Consider the following 17659-nt stretch of genomic DNA (forward strand, 5'->3'; position numbering starts at 1 on the left):
GCAACTGGTAAATCTGGAAGAGGCTACACACAGTAAGTAAAAGTTTGGGAACCTATAGGCTCTAGTCCAACCCCTTGCTAAAGGCAGGATCACTCCTGACTGAACTTGGATTCACGAAAGTACGTTCATGCTCTCTCTCTCTCTTTTAATTAGTCCATAAAGGTGCATATCTACCCTGCCTTCTAAATCATCCCAGTCAACTGTCTAATCTATTCTTAAGAAGAAAGATTCTGCAACCTCTCTAGGCTGCTTGTTCCAATGCTTGATCACCAAGGATTCTGGTTTTCTCTGATAAAAACCCCCCAATTTTTGGATTTAAAAAAAAGTAACCCAAAAATCTACATTTTCCCCCCATGATTAAAATTAAACCCCACTAATATTTCTTTATTAGGATCCCTGCTAATCACCCTCGTAATGAGAAAGTTCTTCCTAATATCCAACTCAAGTTTCCCTCGCTGCAATTTAAGACTATTGCTCCTTGTCCTGCCCCGTGCAGTCAGAGCTATTTCCATCCTCTTTCTAACTATCTTTCAGGTATTTGAGGACTGTTAACAAATCTTCACCTTAGTCCCAGGTACTTGGAGCTCTTCTTCATAAATCATTTTTGCTGCTTCCCACTGGACTCTTTCTAGTATCTCTACATCTTTCTTGAAGTAGCCTGCAAGTTTTAGGCATGACATCTGGATGAAAACACTGTATATTCCCTTAGTTTACTATGAGAGCATCATAGAAGTGTCAAAAGCATTGGCAAAAATCAAGGATTCTGGCCCAGTTTCCAATCTATTACATGGGGCCCAAACTAAAGTCAATCATCATGTTTCAATATAGACTAATTCTAATCCTAGTTTAAATGAAAACATAACATCTGATTAAGAAGCCGTAATTTTACTTTCAACTAAAACATGCTCAAATGTACAATACATATTGCAGTTCAAAACTACATACATAACGTGAATCAGGAACACTGTTATGCACTAACCAAAGGTTATATAAATCTCTGATTGCAACTCAAATTAATGATTTAGACTTCATCTAATGTCTGCATCAAGGACTGGTGTGGCACTTTGAAGCGTTAGGAGAAGTATCTGTATACATGGATCTTAGGAGATGAACTGATGATTTGTATATATAAAAGAAATAATCTTAGAAGCATATAAGTCCATGTGTGTCTAGATGGGCCAGGTGACAGGTTACACACTGGCTTCTTGCTTGTAGTTGGGCCAGAAAAGGTGCCTTCAGAATGATCCAGGACAGCATCTCAGTGAACACATTCTTCACTATAAAGCAGTGGTTCTTAACCTTTCTATCCTTGAGGCACCCTTCTGTAGCCTCAAGGCACCCCTCAGAAAAGGTTCATGTCAGTTTTGAAATTTTCACTTTTGACTACAGAAAAATAATAGAATTCCTTTGTTACAAAGAAATCGGAAAGCTCACAGCTGGTCAGAATGTTTTAATCACTATGAATTCCTATTTGAAATCTCTGGGTTTGTCTTGAGAATCAAAGATCTCGAGTTCCAAGTTTCTGCTGACTGAAAAAAATCTGCCCAGATTGACCAAACCTGCTTTGCATCACTATTATTTTAACACTTCAGTAATATAAAATTACTTAGTTTAACTCCCCTATTTAATGCACCTATGTTAGGATCATTCCTTTATGTGGTTGGAACAAAGTTTTACTCATAGGTGCAGATTACCCTTGACACTCCGTGCAGCTTCATTTTACAAAAAGAAAAATAAGAAAGATGAAGTATGAGTAATTTGATCCCTTGTTTTAACTTCAGGTACAATCATATGCATTCAAGAAAAAAAAATCTATTTGCAGCTTCAACATCCTACTTTCCCATTTTCTTCTCAGCTGTACTCCCAGCTGCCTGATGGTTCTATCAGTAAAAACTAACTCTCCATAGGTATTTTATAGTTATAGTGAGTTGTTTTATTTTATTTTTCTTGTTTTAGGTAGAATGAACCAATTTCACTGCATATGCTACTTGCCTAATTCTATACAAGTTGTTTCCTGTTCAATGCCCATAAAATTATGTGGGGAGCCCACTAGTTCTTTGAAAAATTCTGAGGTAGACAGCATCAACAACAGACAGATTTAAGTACAACCTTTAGTCTCCCAAGCACTGAACTTATTGATTCAGAAACTAATGTCTAAAACTGCTTTAAAGCCTTGTAGCAAATGTTATTTGTGCCCACAGATGTGATTGATACGTCCTTTTAAAGCTTGTTAAAATATAAGCTGATACTTCTGCAGCTCCATTATCTGGCTTTAATGTAAACTAGGCTACAGCCAAACTAAAATGAGGACAGCTGAAACAGTTTCAGACAAGTTTGCTTAAGGCAGTGATTCTCAACTAAGGTAACTTGAGATCTTTTTAGGTGCGCCAGAGGGTGCCATGCAATGTCACCACTGTTAAGTGTGCAAATATGATTCACAAGATAAATCTAGAGATTTCAGATAGGAATCCACAGGGTCAAAAATATTCTGACCTATTGTGAGTTTTCCGAGTTCTTTGCAAAAGAAGAATTGCTCTATTATTTTTCAATAGTCAAAAGACACGTGAAAACTAAAAGCTGGCATTTTCTCAGGGACACCTTAAGCCTAACATGGTTGATATCCACTGGCTTAAGGCGATCAAAAAATCTTTGTAATTCTTTTTAGGATGGAGGCCAACTCAGCTGAGCTCACATGATTAGAGAATCACACTCCCTTTCTATCAATCAAAAAGGGCCTTGGTATTTCCGTGTTTAAGATAAGCATCTGTAAAGTCATCTCTGTTCAGACCCTAGGTAATCATCAGAGTAGAATCAGATTTATTCTAAAATTGTTTTCAGAAATTCCTAGTTTTGTCAGCTGCTCCCAATTCCTAGTTTTGTTTGAAAAAGGTGGTTTTGTGTGTTCAGCCCCAGCACTCCCAACACTCTGTCTCCTTACAGCCCCACAAGTTAATTACCTGGTCCCAAAGCAGTGACTCCTAGTATGCCAGCAGTCTGCTGTGAAAGACTAACCCAGGGTCATCCAATAAAGAAGCCATCTAAGGGTATGGCCAAGCCCACTCTTAGATAGATGGTTTAAACAGGAGAAGGGAAACTGCTGCTGCTCTGGAGCTTACATCAGCTGCTATGCTGTAACTGAATGAAGTTTCACCAATACAAGCTAAATCAGGGGTCAGCAAGATTTTTGGGCAGAGAGCCAAAAATACCTGCACCCTCAATTTGTAAGGTGCTGGCACACCAGGGGCGGATGGCAGGGGAGCCTCAAGAGGTCCTATCTTTGTTGTGGTAGCACAGTCCTGGCCCCTTCCCCACCATCTGCTCCGAGGCATGCAAGCAAAATGCCTGTGCACGCCATGCTCTGGCACCCTTGCCAGGGTTCACTTACCCCTGAGCTAAATGTTCCAATGTTTAACCCTGCTTAACCCAATCAGGATCCAAGTTGGAAATGGTTTTGCTATATTTGTATTGCTACAGAAACATGCAGATGTAAGAGGAGTATTGATATTAAAGGACTAGCCAATTGCCTGTCAGGAATGGGGGGGGGGGGGGGGAGAGGAGGGGAGGATTAGGGTTGGGGGGGAGGGAGGAAGGGAGTGTGGTGGAACAGAGCCCCGTCCCTGCCTGCCCCCCCCCCCCCCCCAATCTGGGCCCGCTCCCCCTTTATTGCCTGCTGCTTGTGGTCTAGGACCGCTCTCCCCCTCCCCGCTGCAACAAAGCCAGCTCTGGTGGCCTCACCCCCCATGCCATCATCGCCACCTACAGGGAGCAGGGCGGGGGGGGGTGAGGCCAGCTCTGTTCCATCTGCTCTGTTGCTCCCACCTCCAGGAAGCAGGGTGCGGACGAGGCCAGCTGCACTGGTCTCGGCCCGCCCTCTGTTCCCGTGTCCCCACCATCATGGCGGCGCTCCACCACGCTGCGAGTTTCTGTTCAAACGTTTGTATAAACGCAAATAAAGCGTGACTGACAGACAGAAGGACAGACTTAGGCTTGTATAGTATTAGAATGCTCATATAAACTGATAATGCAGTTGTTACGCCTGCCTTCAGAGTCTGAGGTGAGAACACCTGATAGAAATTGAGAAGCTGATTTTGGAGACGTTTGTTTTTAATAAATCCCACTAACTAGGAACTATCCAATAAGACAAGTGAGTCAGGAAAAGGAGGAATACAAGACTATTTTGTATTTCTTATACTGCCTCCAAACTAGAAATCCAAATGATAGCATTTAGCCTATTAGCATCTGTGCAGTTCATCTACCTCACACGAGTGTTGCAAGGCTGATTTCACATGTGTGAATCCTCACTGGAGTATGGAAACAGATGTCACAGAAACAGAGTATTGGAGTATGGAAATAGATTCATCACCTTTTGGCCGCCTTAAAAGTTTCTATAGCAGCACAAAGTAAAACCAAATAGATATCCATACCCTTTGACATGCCACAAATGGCAGAGGGCAGTAATGCTGTATTTGCCCAACTATAAGATGACCCCCCACCAATAATTAGATTCTATATATGGAAAAATATATACATTTGTTATAATTTTCCAGGTATACAATCTAAGTATTGGAAGGTAGTTTTCAATCTTTCCCAACTGCTACAGCAGGGAAAACAGCGGCTGGAGTGGGGGGAAAAAGGGGCGGAGGACCGAGTCAAAGTGGCCCGCTTGCCCTTTGTCCCACCCACTTCTCCCTACAGTCTTCCTGCCCCCCCCCTTGCACCCCTCCAGCCCCAGGTCCCTACCACCTTTGCCCCTCTAACTGTTCCTCCTTCCCATCTCTGCCTCTGCCACCTCCCTCTCCCCTTTACTGTCAGACACTGCTCCATCCCAGAGAGCATAGCACGTGGAAGCCCAGCCCTTGCCTGGATATGCAGCAGTGTCAGTGCTGCTGACTGGCTGGGCAGAGGAAGGAGTTTCCATGTGCTCCTGCCCAGGAGAGACTCCAGCCCCAGCTGGAGCTGAGCTGTCCCTGACAGTAAGGGGGAGGAAAAGGGATGGGTGGGGGTAGAAGCTGCAGAGGGGAAGTGGAAGAGGGGGACAGGAGACTGCTGCAGGTCTGACTCTGGCCCTGACCTGGGCTCAGAGCCAGAGCCACAGCAGCTGCCTGCTCCTGCCTCCACTTTGTATGTGAACATAAAATGAGGGGCTTCCCCCCACACACGCTGATCAGCAGGGAAAAAAACCCTTGTTTTATATTAAATATGGTAATTGGTGTCGCTCTGCTGCAACAAACACCTATTTGCTTTATGGTGAAAAAACACAGACAGTCCAGAGAATTGCCCAGCCCTCCCCAACTGCCCCGGGCAGGCACTCTCGGCACTTAGTTCTGCATGCCCTAGAAAATTTCAGCCCAGGATTGGGCCCTCAAAGTCTCAGGAGCACCAGCCTGGCTTTCCCTGCTTTCAGAGACATGCCCCAGGATCTCCAGGTCACATCCATGGAAGTAAGGAAAGTTAGCGTTCCCCATTTCCAGAGATGCACCCCTGACTATCTCTGGTACCCATCTCTCGAAGTAGGTCATCCAAGATCAAAGGGTGGGACAATGGGTGATGTGCATTTGCCTGCTAAAGTTGATCCGCTGTGCTGGGACACATCCTGGAGCAGTTCATGCCCTTCATTTGGTGACATCCATTTCTGTAGCCTTAGTGTGTTGGAAGGAAGAAGCTCCCAAATACTGTACATTTTAATGAATGTGCAGGTCCCCAAGCTAATAGGTTTTAATTCTCGCAGTGCAAGTTTGATTTAACTGCAAGCTCTCTTCAGTACCGGGGAAAACAGGAGTAACTGCTAATGGTAGTAGAAAACTTTTTATCCAGGAAACTTTAAGACTGTGGATAAGAGGGGGTAAAAACAGACATGGGATTTCTCCAGGGACATAGCCTTTTATTGTGGAATTTTATAGACATACAAGCCCATAGCCCCACTTTAAGTACCACTTAAAGAGGTCCAGATACACCACTATTCCAAAATCAGGGCTAATTTAAGTTAATTACCATTCAAGCAGTATCTGCAATAGACTGCCCCATGCTTGTTGTGATGCCAGGTGGGATAATCAGACCTAGGATAAACCCAATGTCTGTTTTTACCAGGTAATAAGTTTGTCCTAGGTAATTGCAAAGTGCATCTGTTCAGGTATCGCAGGATTGCATCACTGAATCAATAGCAGAAAAGCACCACTTCATTCAGCTGCTCACTAAACCATGATTAGAAGGGCAATGTGTGTACATGCTAATCCTGGAATATTTTTATTCCACGACAAAACACAGGCACAATTTATCCAGGGAAAAATGCAACATCTGTTCCTAGCCCAAGCGAAGCAGTTAACTCCACAATATTTTCCCCTTCACTCTGTATTGTAGTCTGCTTTGTCACTTAGCTCTCCTATATAAAAATATTACTATGGTATTTGCGCAAAAAAATTGTAAGTATGAAACAGAGTGCCGCTATGTGGGCATAATGAGGAGAAAAGACATGCAACTAGAAAAAAATAGAAGAGCTAGAGAACGTACAGAGGACAACAAGTATGATTAGTTGAATGGAGGAGTTTCCGTGAGGAGACACTAAAGAGGCTGGGTTAATTCAGTTTAGAAAAAAAAGAGATGCTCGAGGCAGGGACATAAGGGCTTACAAAATACTAAATAGTGAAGATAAAGTAAATAGGGATTACCTATTTACCATCTCTTACAATACAAGGACTAGGAGGTCATACAATGAAACTAATAGATATTAAGTTTAAAACTAACAAAAGAAAGTTCTTTTTTTTCCACAGTGAATGTAATTAAAGTGTGGAACTGACTGTCACAAGATGCTGTGGAAGCTGACAATTTAATCAGATTCAAAAAGGGATCTGAAAAATTCTTGAAGTAAAGGGGCAATCAGAATTTCCTGGACCTTAAATGCTGGAGGCTGCTAGTGGGAGGGGAACAGAGCAAAAACACTGGTCATATCCTATTCACTCTCCCTTTTAGCATCCACTCTCTGCCACTGTAACATAGCCTATTTGGTTAAGATGGACCTATGGCCTGACTCTGATCTAATAACTGGCAGTTTTTATGCATGACTGAGGTTGTAGTTGAAGAATAATCTCTTGCTCCACATGTAACCTGCTTTAGATGCAAAGCTAGGCTCAGTTTATTTACTAGTGTATGGCCATCAATCACATATGATGGGAAATGCCCAGAAGGAACATAGCCAGACAAATGCCTGACTTTCTAGCTTCACAGAGACCTCATTTTGTTATATTCATTCTCCCAACAACTCTATCGTTCATGTGCTACCCCTGGTGCTAGTCCCTTGTTATCCTCACTTTTCACACACATCTGACCTCTTGAGGGCCTTTCCACATCTCTTTTCTATGAGCTATGCACTTTATTTCCCAAACTCACTTTTGGTCATTAACTTAACTGGTTCATAGCTTTCACTATTTAATCAAACTTGTCTAAATATTTTTCTTTTATACATAGACATTATAGACATTTTATACATAAAAGTTTTGAGTATTCAGCCCAAAGCTCTTTGCCTATGTACCACATAATAAATAATTACCACATTTACCTGAAACTAAGACAACCCCAAAATATTTGGATTCTAAAAATGCAAAATGTATAACTTTGTTATAATTTTTCATGTATAGACTCTAATTATGTAACTCCATCCCCCCACCCACTTCAATGGGGCAAGTAACAGCAGGGGTGCAAGCAAGTAAGCAGAGGGGCCAAGTGGCTTGAGCCCTGCTCCTAGCCACCTGTCCCACCACATTACTTGCCCGCACCCCTGTGCCTGCATACTCCACAGTACCTGTACCCCCAACATCTACCTCCCCCACTCCCTCCCCACCATGTGCCACTCTCACCACTGATAATCCTAAAGCAGGATAAAACAGCTCGGGCTGTAGCAGAGTCTCAACCTGCTCCCCCGCCCCACACACACGCTCCTTCAGAACACAGAAGCGTGGGGGACAGTTCCACCCTGACTGGGAAGGGCAGCAGCCCAAGCCACCTCTCCTGTCCTGCTTCAGGATCATCAGAAAGCCCTAATGCAGGACCACAAACATGTGCCACAGCCCTTCCCAGCCTGGCTGCACAGCAGGCACATGCCAGACTAATGCATAGGCAAACTGGGCACATGCCTAGGGCCCCAAGTGAAGAAGGGGTCCATTTATGATTATTTTACATATTATAATTGAGTGAAAAAGTAATATAAATATACAGTATTAAGTAGGGGCCCATGTGTTTGTATGCCTAGGGTTAATCTAGTCCTGCATTGGGCAGTTTTACCTGGCGGCAGCATCACCCAGTTGAGAAGTACTGAGGTACACTGAGGCAGCAGCAACAATGGTTCTCAACTGGGGATGCCAACAAATTCAAATAAATGGTCCAGGGGTGCCATGACTCTGAAAATGTTGAAAACAACTAAACTAGACAACCCGATTTAAAAGTGGATTGTGCATAAAGTGTATTACAGATGCACAGTCTTTCTACTACCCTTACAACTCTGGATTAGCCTGTACCAAGTACATCATGTGGCAAGATGCCTGACTATCCAGTCATGGACATGAGAATTAGGAGGCTACTTTAGGATTACTATAAACACCTAACTATGAGTCAAGTCTTCAGAATTCAGTGCACAGGACTGTATGAGTAACTGGTGTCCACAACCATTGGCACGGCATTCATAGATGACTTGCTTGTACTCCTTTTACGAGTGCTACTCACTTTAAAAAAATTAAGAGCAGTCAAAATGACAGTCTTCATGAAAGTACAAAGTAATTTGTTCAAGGATTCCATGAGTAACAGCTATGGTGTGAAAAAGAGGTGAGACTCTTCCCAAACTCCACATTAACTGTTACCCTGGAAGATAGTTGACAATGCTCCTGCGTCAAAGCTGGAAGAAGTCAGAAATCTCTAAAAGATAATAGCAACAAGAGCAGAGAAGGAAATCAAAACAACGTTTAGGAAGGTAAAAAAAACTTGTCCCCGCCCCACCACAAACAGCCCCAAGCTGGGAACCCAGTTTCCATCTCAAAGGTCCATACTCTCCAACATTTCCTTATTAGGCTGTTCTCTTAAATAGAATTGTTTGCAGTACTGTGTTAACTGAACTAGTCTACAGCTGTTGCTCTTGGGAAAGGCTGGGGTCAAAGGGGATGTCTTGTTCCAAGCCTTGGTCTTATCCTTCATCTGTTAGCAAGGAGGTCCACATTTTTTGGCAGGCATGCCACAAGTTATCCTGAAAGCCACTCCAATTCCCTTTTCCATCTGCTGCCTTGCTTTCTGCTCCATCTGCTGCTCTTTTGCCCGTACCATCCTTAATCTACCACATGCCACAAAACAGAGGTTGCCTATACCAGTTATGGCACACGTGCTGCAAGTTCACCACCTCTGATCTAGACTAGGGGTAGGCAAACCCCAACATGGGTGCCAGAGCACAGCATACAAAGACATTTTGCTTTGCACGTACGCCTTGGGGTGGACAGTGGGGAAGGGGACAGCGCTGCACTGCAAGAAGGACTGGGCCCCTCGTGGCTCCCTCACCATGCCAACATCTTAGGAGTCGGGGTTGCAGATATTTTTGGCACTCTGCCCAAAAACGCTGCAGACCCCTGATCTAGACCCTTCATTTAGTGTTCTGGGCCCATACTCTGATTGCTTTGGAAAGCCAGGCAAAGCCTAAAGTCAGGCCGTTTCCAAAACAGCCATTTCTAAACCTTTTTAGAGGTTTGGGAATGTATTTTTTTTAAGTATTTAGAAACCTAAAAATACATATGGGTGCTTAGTGCCTTTTGTAGCTGTTGTGCTATTTGGTTACTTATAGAGAAGTAAAGAGCTCAAAAGCAACCCAAGTAGGCTTTAGGAATGTATTGGTGTGTGTATCTTTTTAATAATAATAAAACACGACTGACATACAAGTATACTCACAGCTCACTACTGCTTTCTTTCCTTTTACGGAGGGTGGAATATTGCCAGGCTTTCAATGAAGTGCTGTGAAATAATGCTTAGCAAGTGGGATCTCACCAAGCATTTCAGCACTATGACCAAAGGAATTACTAGCATCAACTGCCAAGTGAATGATCTCATATACCAAGGCTAACAAACTGTTACCAACCAGAAATGCTGTACAATGTACATCCGTTCCATTGCAAACACCAAAAGAAACAGTGGATATTTAAAACTGAAGTAACGGCCTGTTTGCCAGTTTCAAATGCAGCTAAAAGATTATTTAATCTTTTATAGCATGTGCGTTAAATGAAAATATATTCTCTCCTACATCCTTTCATTCAGTTGCCAATAGTGAGGAGTTTTTACTGAGGCTATGAAGCAGAAACCAGACACTGACAAATGTAAAAGATAATGCAGAAAAAGCATCCAATGTATTTTGCTTCCCACCTTCTGACATGTCCTGGAAATCACTAACTTCACGCCAGCTCCCCTCTCCTTTGTAAAGATGTTTGTGTAACTTTAACCCTCAACTGCTTGATCATGGTAAGCCCATTTCAGTCTTCCATGCTGAAAGATATGGCACAACATTACTATTAAACCCTATTTTAGAACCAAAATGATTTACAAAAACTTTGAGCCTTCTGGAAAGGGCAGGATACAAGTTTGACAAATAAACTTATCCAAAACCCAATTCCTCTCTCTAAAGCTATCCTCCATTACTATGTTTGATTTGAGGAATTCACTGCAATACATTCACACTGAGACACTACGTTTTTGTAGGAATATTTTACTTGTCTCTCCAAAGCTCAACATGTCTAGTGCCTGACTGTCTTAACAGATTTTCTGTTGAGCACATGGATATGGAAACAACCCATAATGTTCAAAATCAGTTACCCAATCTTGTTCTTTGAAGTACAGCAGTATCCGATATTAGGAGTCTGAGGATTGCTTGGGGTCTTAACACAGGTGTGTGTGTTTTTCTGCAGGAAGTATTGAAGGTTTCTTAGAACACTAGTAGAAAACCAAACACCAAACTAAAAGCAATTAATTAAGTGTTTCTCATCTTAAATACCATACATTTTTTCTAGTTACGAAACGAGTCATTTGGAAGATAGCAAGGAATAACATGAAGAAAAAAATTAATTAAAAATTTAAAATGTTGGAACTGGTATATAAAATTTGCTCACACACACACCACATTATACTACAGACATTCTTTTGTTCCTCAAGCACATCGTAACAAGGGTGGCCAACTTGTGATGTGTGCTGTAGGTGGCATGTACAACCTCTGCGTGTGGCACCAAGCAGAGAAGGGAAGGGATAGAGAATGCAGTGGCAGACAGAGCAGGGAGTAGAAAGCGAAGCAGCAGATTAGACAGGGGAATGGGATCAGTGGCACTTGAGTGTGTGGGGCCAATATGTGGCACCAAAAACATTAGTACCCACTGCTTTGTAATTTGCACTTAAGCCCCAACCTAAGTATTCCCCAGCTCCACTATCCAACCTAATCAAAAGGAGGGGAAGGAGAGCCCTGACATTTCAGATAAACGTGTTCCAACCCCAACACTCCTACATTCCCTCTCTCTTCATTTCAGCAGCTCTAGGCCCATTCTACTGTCCCCATATTCAGATACAGGACCCAAACCTCTTTTACCATGAAATAGCTACAGTTTACCTTAGCTAGGAGGTATGGGTCTTTCTCCATGGACTTACTGAATGGAAAAGGAAGGAAAGGGAAAAATATAGTTATTAAGGAAAAAAAAAGCAGCACACATTCACAGACATTAACAAAACTTGAGAAATTCACCTATCAGTAAATTCACCCTTCTCACCATCTCTAGTTTCTGAAGAAAACAAACTTTCTGTTTATAAAGTGAGTTCTCTGCACTTCTTAGATGTAAATACAATTCTCCAAAAGCAAATCCTAGAATGGAGAAGGGGTGGGGGAGAGGAGGGCAATGGTTTTGGTAGGCATGCCACAAATTATCTCTGCTCTCTCCATGAATAACATTACAATCCCTTTCTCTGCAATCTATGACTCTGCTTTCTGTTTCTTATCTGCTGCCTGTCCCCTTCCCAATCTGCCATGGGACACTCAGAAAGCCTGCCCGTGTCACAGGTTAGCCACTCCCATCTTAGAAGTACCATCTTCCCAAGTCTGCAGATAAACAGTGTTCAGGCCTTGGCTATTGCTACTAATTAAGGAGTAGCAGAGGAAATTAAATAAGACCTGATCAGTTTCCCAGTAACTCAGGACCTTGGGGAAAGAGGTAAAATGTACAGATATTTCCTAGTTTCACAGGAAGTGGTTAGGAAACCAAGGGTTGATCAGTAAAAGGCAATTACTTAATGTAGGAGGGTGGGAAAGCGACTGGCAGGGGAGTAAGAGCTACACAGAACCTCTTTCTGCTTCTCTCTCTGCATGTATCAGCCATATTTCTCTCTCTCCCTGTTTGTATTAGAAGATTTGTCCTAGTAGGTGACTGGTTGAACCACACCATGCCAGGAGCCTGAAAGACCCCAGAATACTTGCTGCTGACCACCAGAGAAGTAGTACTGGGAAAGGAGAAAAAAAATTAGCCAAGGGATCATGGCAAAGTAGGGCTGGAAGGGATCTCATAAAGTCATCTTGTCCAGCCCCCTGCCCAAAGCAGGATCATCCCTAGCTAAACCAACCTAGTTAAGTCTCTGTCTAATCTGCTCTTGAAAACTTTCAGGGATGGCAATTCAACAGCCTCTCTAGGTAGCTCATTTCAATGCTTAACCACCCTCCTAATGAAACAGTTCTTTCTATTCTACAATCTAAATTTCCTCTAATGCAGTTTAAAGCCATTGCCCCTAGTCCTGTCCCCTAAGGGCACAGAGAGAGTCTCTTTCTAGCCTCTTTATAAACTGCCCTTCAGGTGCTTGTTGTCAATAATCCAGCATCCCTACCCTTTTCTCTGCAAATTAAGGTATGCACTACCATCAAAAGGTTCCTTAAAGAAGAGATGTGAAACATTTGGTGGGGTGTGGAAAAAGATAAGTGAGGGATTAACAGGCATAAACACTCTGGACATTCCAACGACACAAGAAAAAGGATGGGTAGAAATGGGAAAAGGAAGGGGAGAAGAGAGAAAACCAGAGAGTTTGGGGACAAGAAGAAAGACCACATCTCAGAGCAAATGCCCATGGTACACAGGGACATATAAAAGCAGTTTGGATCTGTTCTTGAAGTCCAGTAAAACACAATATTAATTTATTCTAAAATTTAGGTTTGTAACATACCTTCTGAAAGGCAGACCTTACTTTAATATAGGCCCTGATCCTGAGATAGCTCCATATGGGTGAGCTTCAGTCATTTCAGTGGGGTTCTGTGGAATGGTCTGCCCACATGAAGCAGATCTGCAGAGTGGTTTTCAACTTAAGTTTCCAAAACCAAAACAACTTATTCAGAATTACTCTTAACTAGAAACAGCCTCCTTAATGCAAGTACGGAACAAATGTTCATGTTTTTTCAGGTATCCAAGTTGTAGCTGTATTAGTCTAGAGGAAAAAGCATTCAGGACATGTGGTAGAGGAAGAAAAAGCATTCAGGACTTGTGGTAGAGGTGGTATCTTTTATTAGACCAACTAGATTTTAGCAAAAAAATATTATTTAAGTGCAAGCTTTCAGGAGCAAACACCCTTCATCAGACATCGGAGAAAAAAATTGTAAAAGTTCTCCTGGGTAGAAATTAAAGTTCATATTTTGTAGGAGATACGGAAGAGGTAAAACCTCCTGTTTGGAAAAGTTCACTTTATATGCAGATTAGGCTCAGAGAAAACACCATTGTTTTTTCAAACTTTTTTCCATGTCCACTAGGTATCTCTCAAGACATTAACCCACACTATGAATTATGAAGGGACTGTACAATTTGGGAACAGCCACTTTAAATCAGCCTGATGCACTAACAAGCGTTTTAGGATATAATGCGGCAACAAGAATAAAACCCAGTGACCCAGCACATTAACAGGAACCACTTAGAACCTAGATATCTAATCATAATTTGACATGACCCAATTTTGGCCTTGAGCCAATAACTGGCTCCATAGCATATGGGTGGCAAGAAGCCCAGGCAGACCACCTCTTAAATCAAAAAGATTAGATGTTGGTAGTCACTTGTACTTTCACTACGCACAAACCATTCCTTAGATGAACTCTCCCTCCCCAACATTCTTTGCATTTCATGCACAGGAAGCCAGAAACCTTATCAACTTCTATACATTATCTACTCACACAACCAGTCTACTCATGTTGAGCAGAGAGAGATGACATGTGAAGTTTTGCTGGACACACGTAATGCAATCGCTCTGCTGGCCATGACTAGTTTGGTCTTGTGACTAGACAAGAGATTAAAAAGTGACAAGATTCCAATCTTTCAGCTTGCTCAAAACGCTGTCCCTGAGGGTTAAAAAAAAAAAAAATAAATAAATAAAAATGTAATGTCAGATCAGAACGACATATCTAGGACCTGGAGTCACTGTGTAAGTTTCACATGCCATAATTTGTGAAATGTGTAACAAATGCAGTGATGAGGGGCCAGATATTCCACATGCTAGGGATAGGTCAACTACAAAAAATAATTTGGAAACTTCATTCTATTAAAAAGTTAAACCACTAAATATTTTGATACGTCCCCTAAAGTTAAGCCAGTAAATATCTTGATGCAACTTTCATACAAATTACCTTAGCAGCAAAACACAAACTAGGACAGAGGCAGAATGCCTTCTGTGATATTTTACATCAAAGCAAGCATTATAAACTATACAAGAGTTACAAATATGTGGAGACTGAAACTCAGATACAAGATGACAGATATCAAGCTGAAGAAACTGACCAGAGGTATAGAAGTTATTTATGTGTAGTTAACGCTCCTATTACTCCTTTGCATTTATGTTTAAACTTATTTATTTAAGGGCGTTGATAGGGGAGTACCGAAATGACAATTCACAATTATTTCTAATTTCTGTTTTGCTTTTGCTCAACTTGCACATTAGAGTCTTTGTTTTAAATCAATCAGGAACAAAGGTGCGCCTCACCTGAAGGCAGGTCCTCTTCCTTCGGACCCTTGACAACTCTGGCATCTGTTTGTTCTGCAGCCTACCTCAGACATCTCTATTCTGTGCTACCAGAGTTACGGCATCTGCGGCCCAGTGACTTACAGCAACCGTAGCCTGTTCAAAACCCTGGGGATCTTAACAGCAATCCTAAAGGCCCAAGCTCACACGCCACCAAAAAAAAAAAAAAAAAAGGAAGCTGGGGTGCTTACAGCAAATGCAGATTACCCTTAAAATATCTAAACCCACAGGGAAGGAGCTAGACCTTGTTTCATCAGGAGAAAAAGAAGGGAGTGGAAACAGCAGCGCCGGAGCAATCGCACACTTACAGGTGCAACAGAGCAAAAATAAATAAACAAGCACATTGCACGTAATAAAGGTGAAGACCCTAAACGGCAAGGTGGTGCCAGAGCCCAAACACATACCCAGCTGGGGGCTAGCACAGCCACCAGGCTCAAGGAGAATGTCAGGTCCCTTTTGAAACAGGTGGCAAACGTGCACAATGGGTGCGTCTGCATGTGCATTGGTGCGCTTTTATTAACACATGCTCCATCGAATACCTCTGGTACGAGGCACTAAACCCAACACAGGCCCCTAATGCGCAGCAGTGCAAACACAGTGATGCCTAATGTGCATTAACGCACAAGTGTAGATGCGCCCCCAAAAGGGCGGCCCCCGGAGGACTCTCACTTCCCGCCCCAAACCCGTTGGCCAGAGGGAGCAGCGGGGAAGGCGGCCCCCGGCTCGGGGCAAAGCCACGCGTGCGGGGCCGCTTCTCCGCAGAGCCGCGTCCCGCCCTGCCCTGCCCTGGGCCTCACCTGAAGGCAGGTCCTTCCTTCGGGGCGCGGCGCGGGGGAGAAGCGGCGCTGCTGCCCCTTTTGTTGAAGAGCTTCTGGAGCAGGGTGGGAGCCATGCTGCTGCCGCCGGCTCAGGGGGCAGGCGAAGGGCTCGCGGGCTGAGGCTGCATCCCCGCCGCAGCGCTGCGGGGCCGAGGGGCGAGGAGGCGGGGGAGCCGGCAGTCATATGACGGCGGGAGGGAGGGAAGGAGGCGCTGCCAGCCCCGGGGCCGGATCCGAGCGCCCGCGCGGCCCGAACGCTCGGGCCACGACCCCCGGGCAGGGCTCACAGGGCCCCGAGCTGGCGCCAGCCCCGCGCCGGGCGTGTGCACGGCCCGCCTGAGGGAGCCTCTCGCCCGCCCCCTGCCGAGCATCCCGCGGGCAGGCCTGTCCGGCCCCCTTTCGAACACGTGGGCCCTGGGCTCCCTTAGGCGGGGAGGCTGCAGGGAGAAGGGGAGACGGTTTTTTGGGAGGGGACAAATAATGAAAAAAAACAAGGAGGGGAGCACTGGTCTGAGGTTCAAAACAGTTGGCGGTGGGGGTGCACGTACACCCCCTGAGCGTGGTGGTGCACCCCCTGCACCTTTTTGGTGCTGCCGGTGGTGCCTGCAGGTGGTCACTGCTGACATCCCCAGTAGCATCTGCGGGCAATCTAGGCAGGGAGCAGGGCTCATTGGGGCAGTGCCCACCAGCCCTCAGATGAGTCCAAGGAGCCAGCCCAATGATACCGGCAGTCTTTGACTTAAAACACTTCGAGTTACAATGTTTTGCATTGATGCCGTTTATAAACTGAAGCCCTGTTTCAACTTTCTGACGTCAGAAGCTTGGTCCGACACCACGCCAGCAAACAAGTTCGCTGCATCGCTTATCTCCCTGGAGAACATCTGTCCAAACTTCCTTGGACATTTTCTTTAAGCAAGCAGACAAGACTCCAGAAAAACCTGCAGCCAAGGCTCTTGAGAAGACTCCAGCCAAGAACCGGTAACTTGGGTAAATTCAAAAAGAAGTTGGACGAACACCTGTCTGGGGTCGTGTGATCCCACCGTGTGCTCCAGCCAGTGGCGGGGGGTCAGACTAGATGATCTGTTCAGGTCCATTCTGACCCCAAACTACTATGAAACTATGAAACCCTTCAAAAATCCAACCAAGAGCCTTTCAAAAAGTCCAGCAAAGTCACCTCAAAGAAGTCCTTCCAAATCAATATGATAGCTATTTATGATATAAAAACATTAATGTAGTGATATTACTCATCTATAATTGATTGAGTACAAAATTCTGGGTTATTTTTGGTGAAAACAGGGTATCGGGCCTTGGTCAGGAACCAATCCCCGATGTTTCAACTTAAGACGCAGTTTTCAGGAACCAATTATATCATAAGTCCGAGGACTGCCTGTACTTTGCTCCGAGATGGGAGTGAAAGCAGCCCCACAGTCCCCAGGAATCCTCCCAGCCAGAGCCTCCTTCCTGGTCAAGTGCAGGGCCGGCTTGGCCAGGGCCAGGAGGAGGTTGACCAGGAGGTACCTGGACTTGATGGGGCCACAGACAGGGACTAAACGGGGTAGGCAGCCCTCAGCATGGGTACCAGTGTGGCAAGTGAAGGCATTTTGCTTGGCACATGTGCTTTGAGGTGGACCACGAGGAAGGGGTTGGACTGTGTTGCCACAACAAGGATCAGGCCCCTTGCAGCTCCACTCCTGGCATGCTGACATCTTACAAGTTGAGGTTGCGGAGGTTTTTGGCACTCTGCTGAGCCCTGATCTAAACTCTGCCCTGACACAGCAGGGACCTGATACCCTCACCTGCCCCAG

The 17659-nt window shown here is 44.2% G+C and overlaps 1 protein-coding gene across 2 annotated transcripts in view; it reads right to left on the reverse strand.

The window, feature by feature from the left end:
• Window positions 1-16186, reverse strand: part of FNIP2 (folliculin interacting protein 2) — a 63697-nt gene extending 47511 nt beyond the window's left edge. The window contains exon 1 of one of the 2 annotated variants that reach the window (XM_059721929.1): window positions 15834-16186. In XM_059721929.1, the coding sequence (XP_059577912.1) occupies window positions 15834-15928 (95 nt within the window). In that variant the 5' untranslated portion in view covers window positions 15929-16186. The remainder of the gene's footprint in view (window positions 1-15833) is intronic. The other variant, XM_059721930.1, reaches the window with a different exon arrangement.
• Window positions 16187-17659: the final 1473 nt, after the last annotated feature.

This window comes from Alligator mississippiensis, chromosome 2 (genome assembly GCF_030867095.1).
Source record: "Alligator mississippiensis isolate rAllMis1 chromosome 2, rAllMis1, whole genome shotgun sequence".
NCBI lineage: Eukaryota > Metazoa > Chordata > Crocodylia > Alligatoridae > Alligator > Alligator mississippiensis.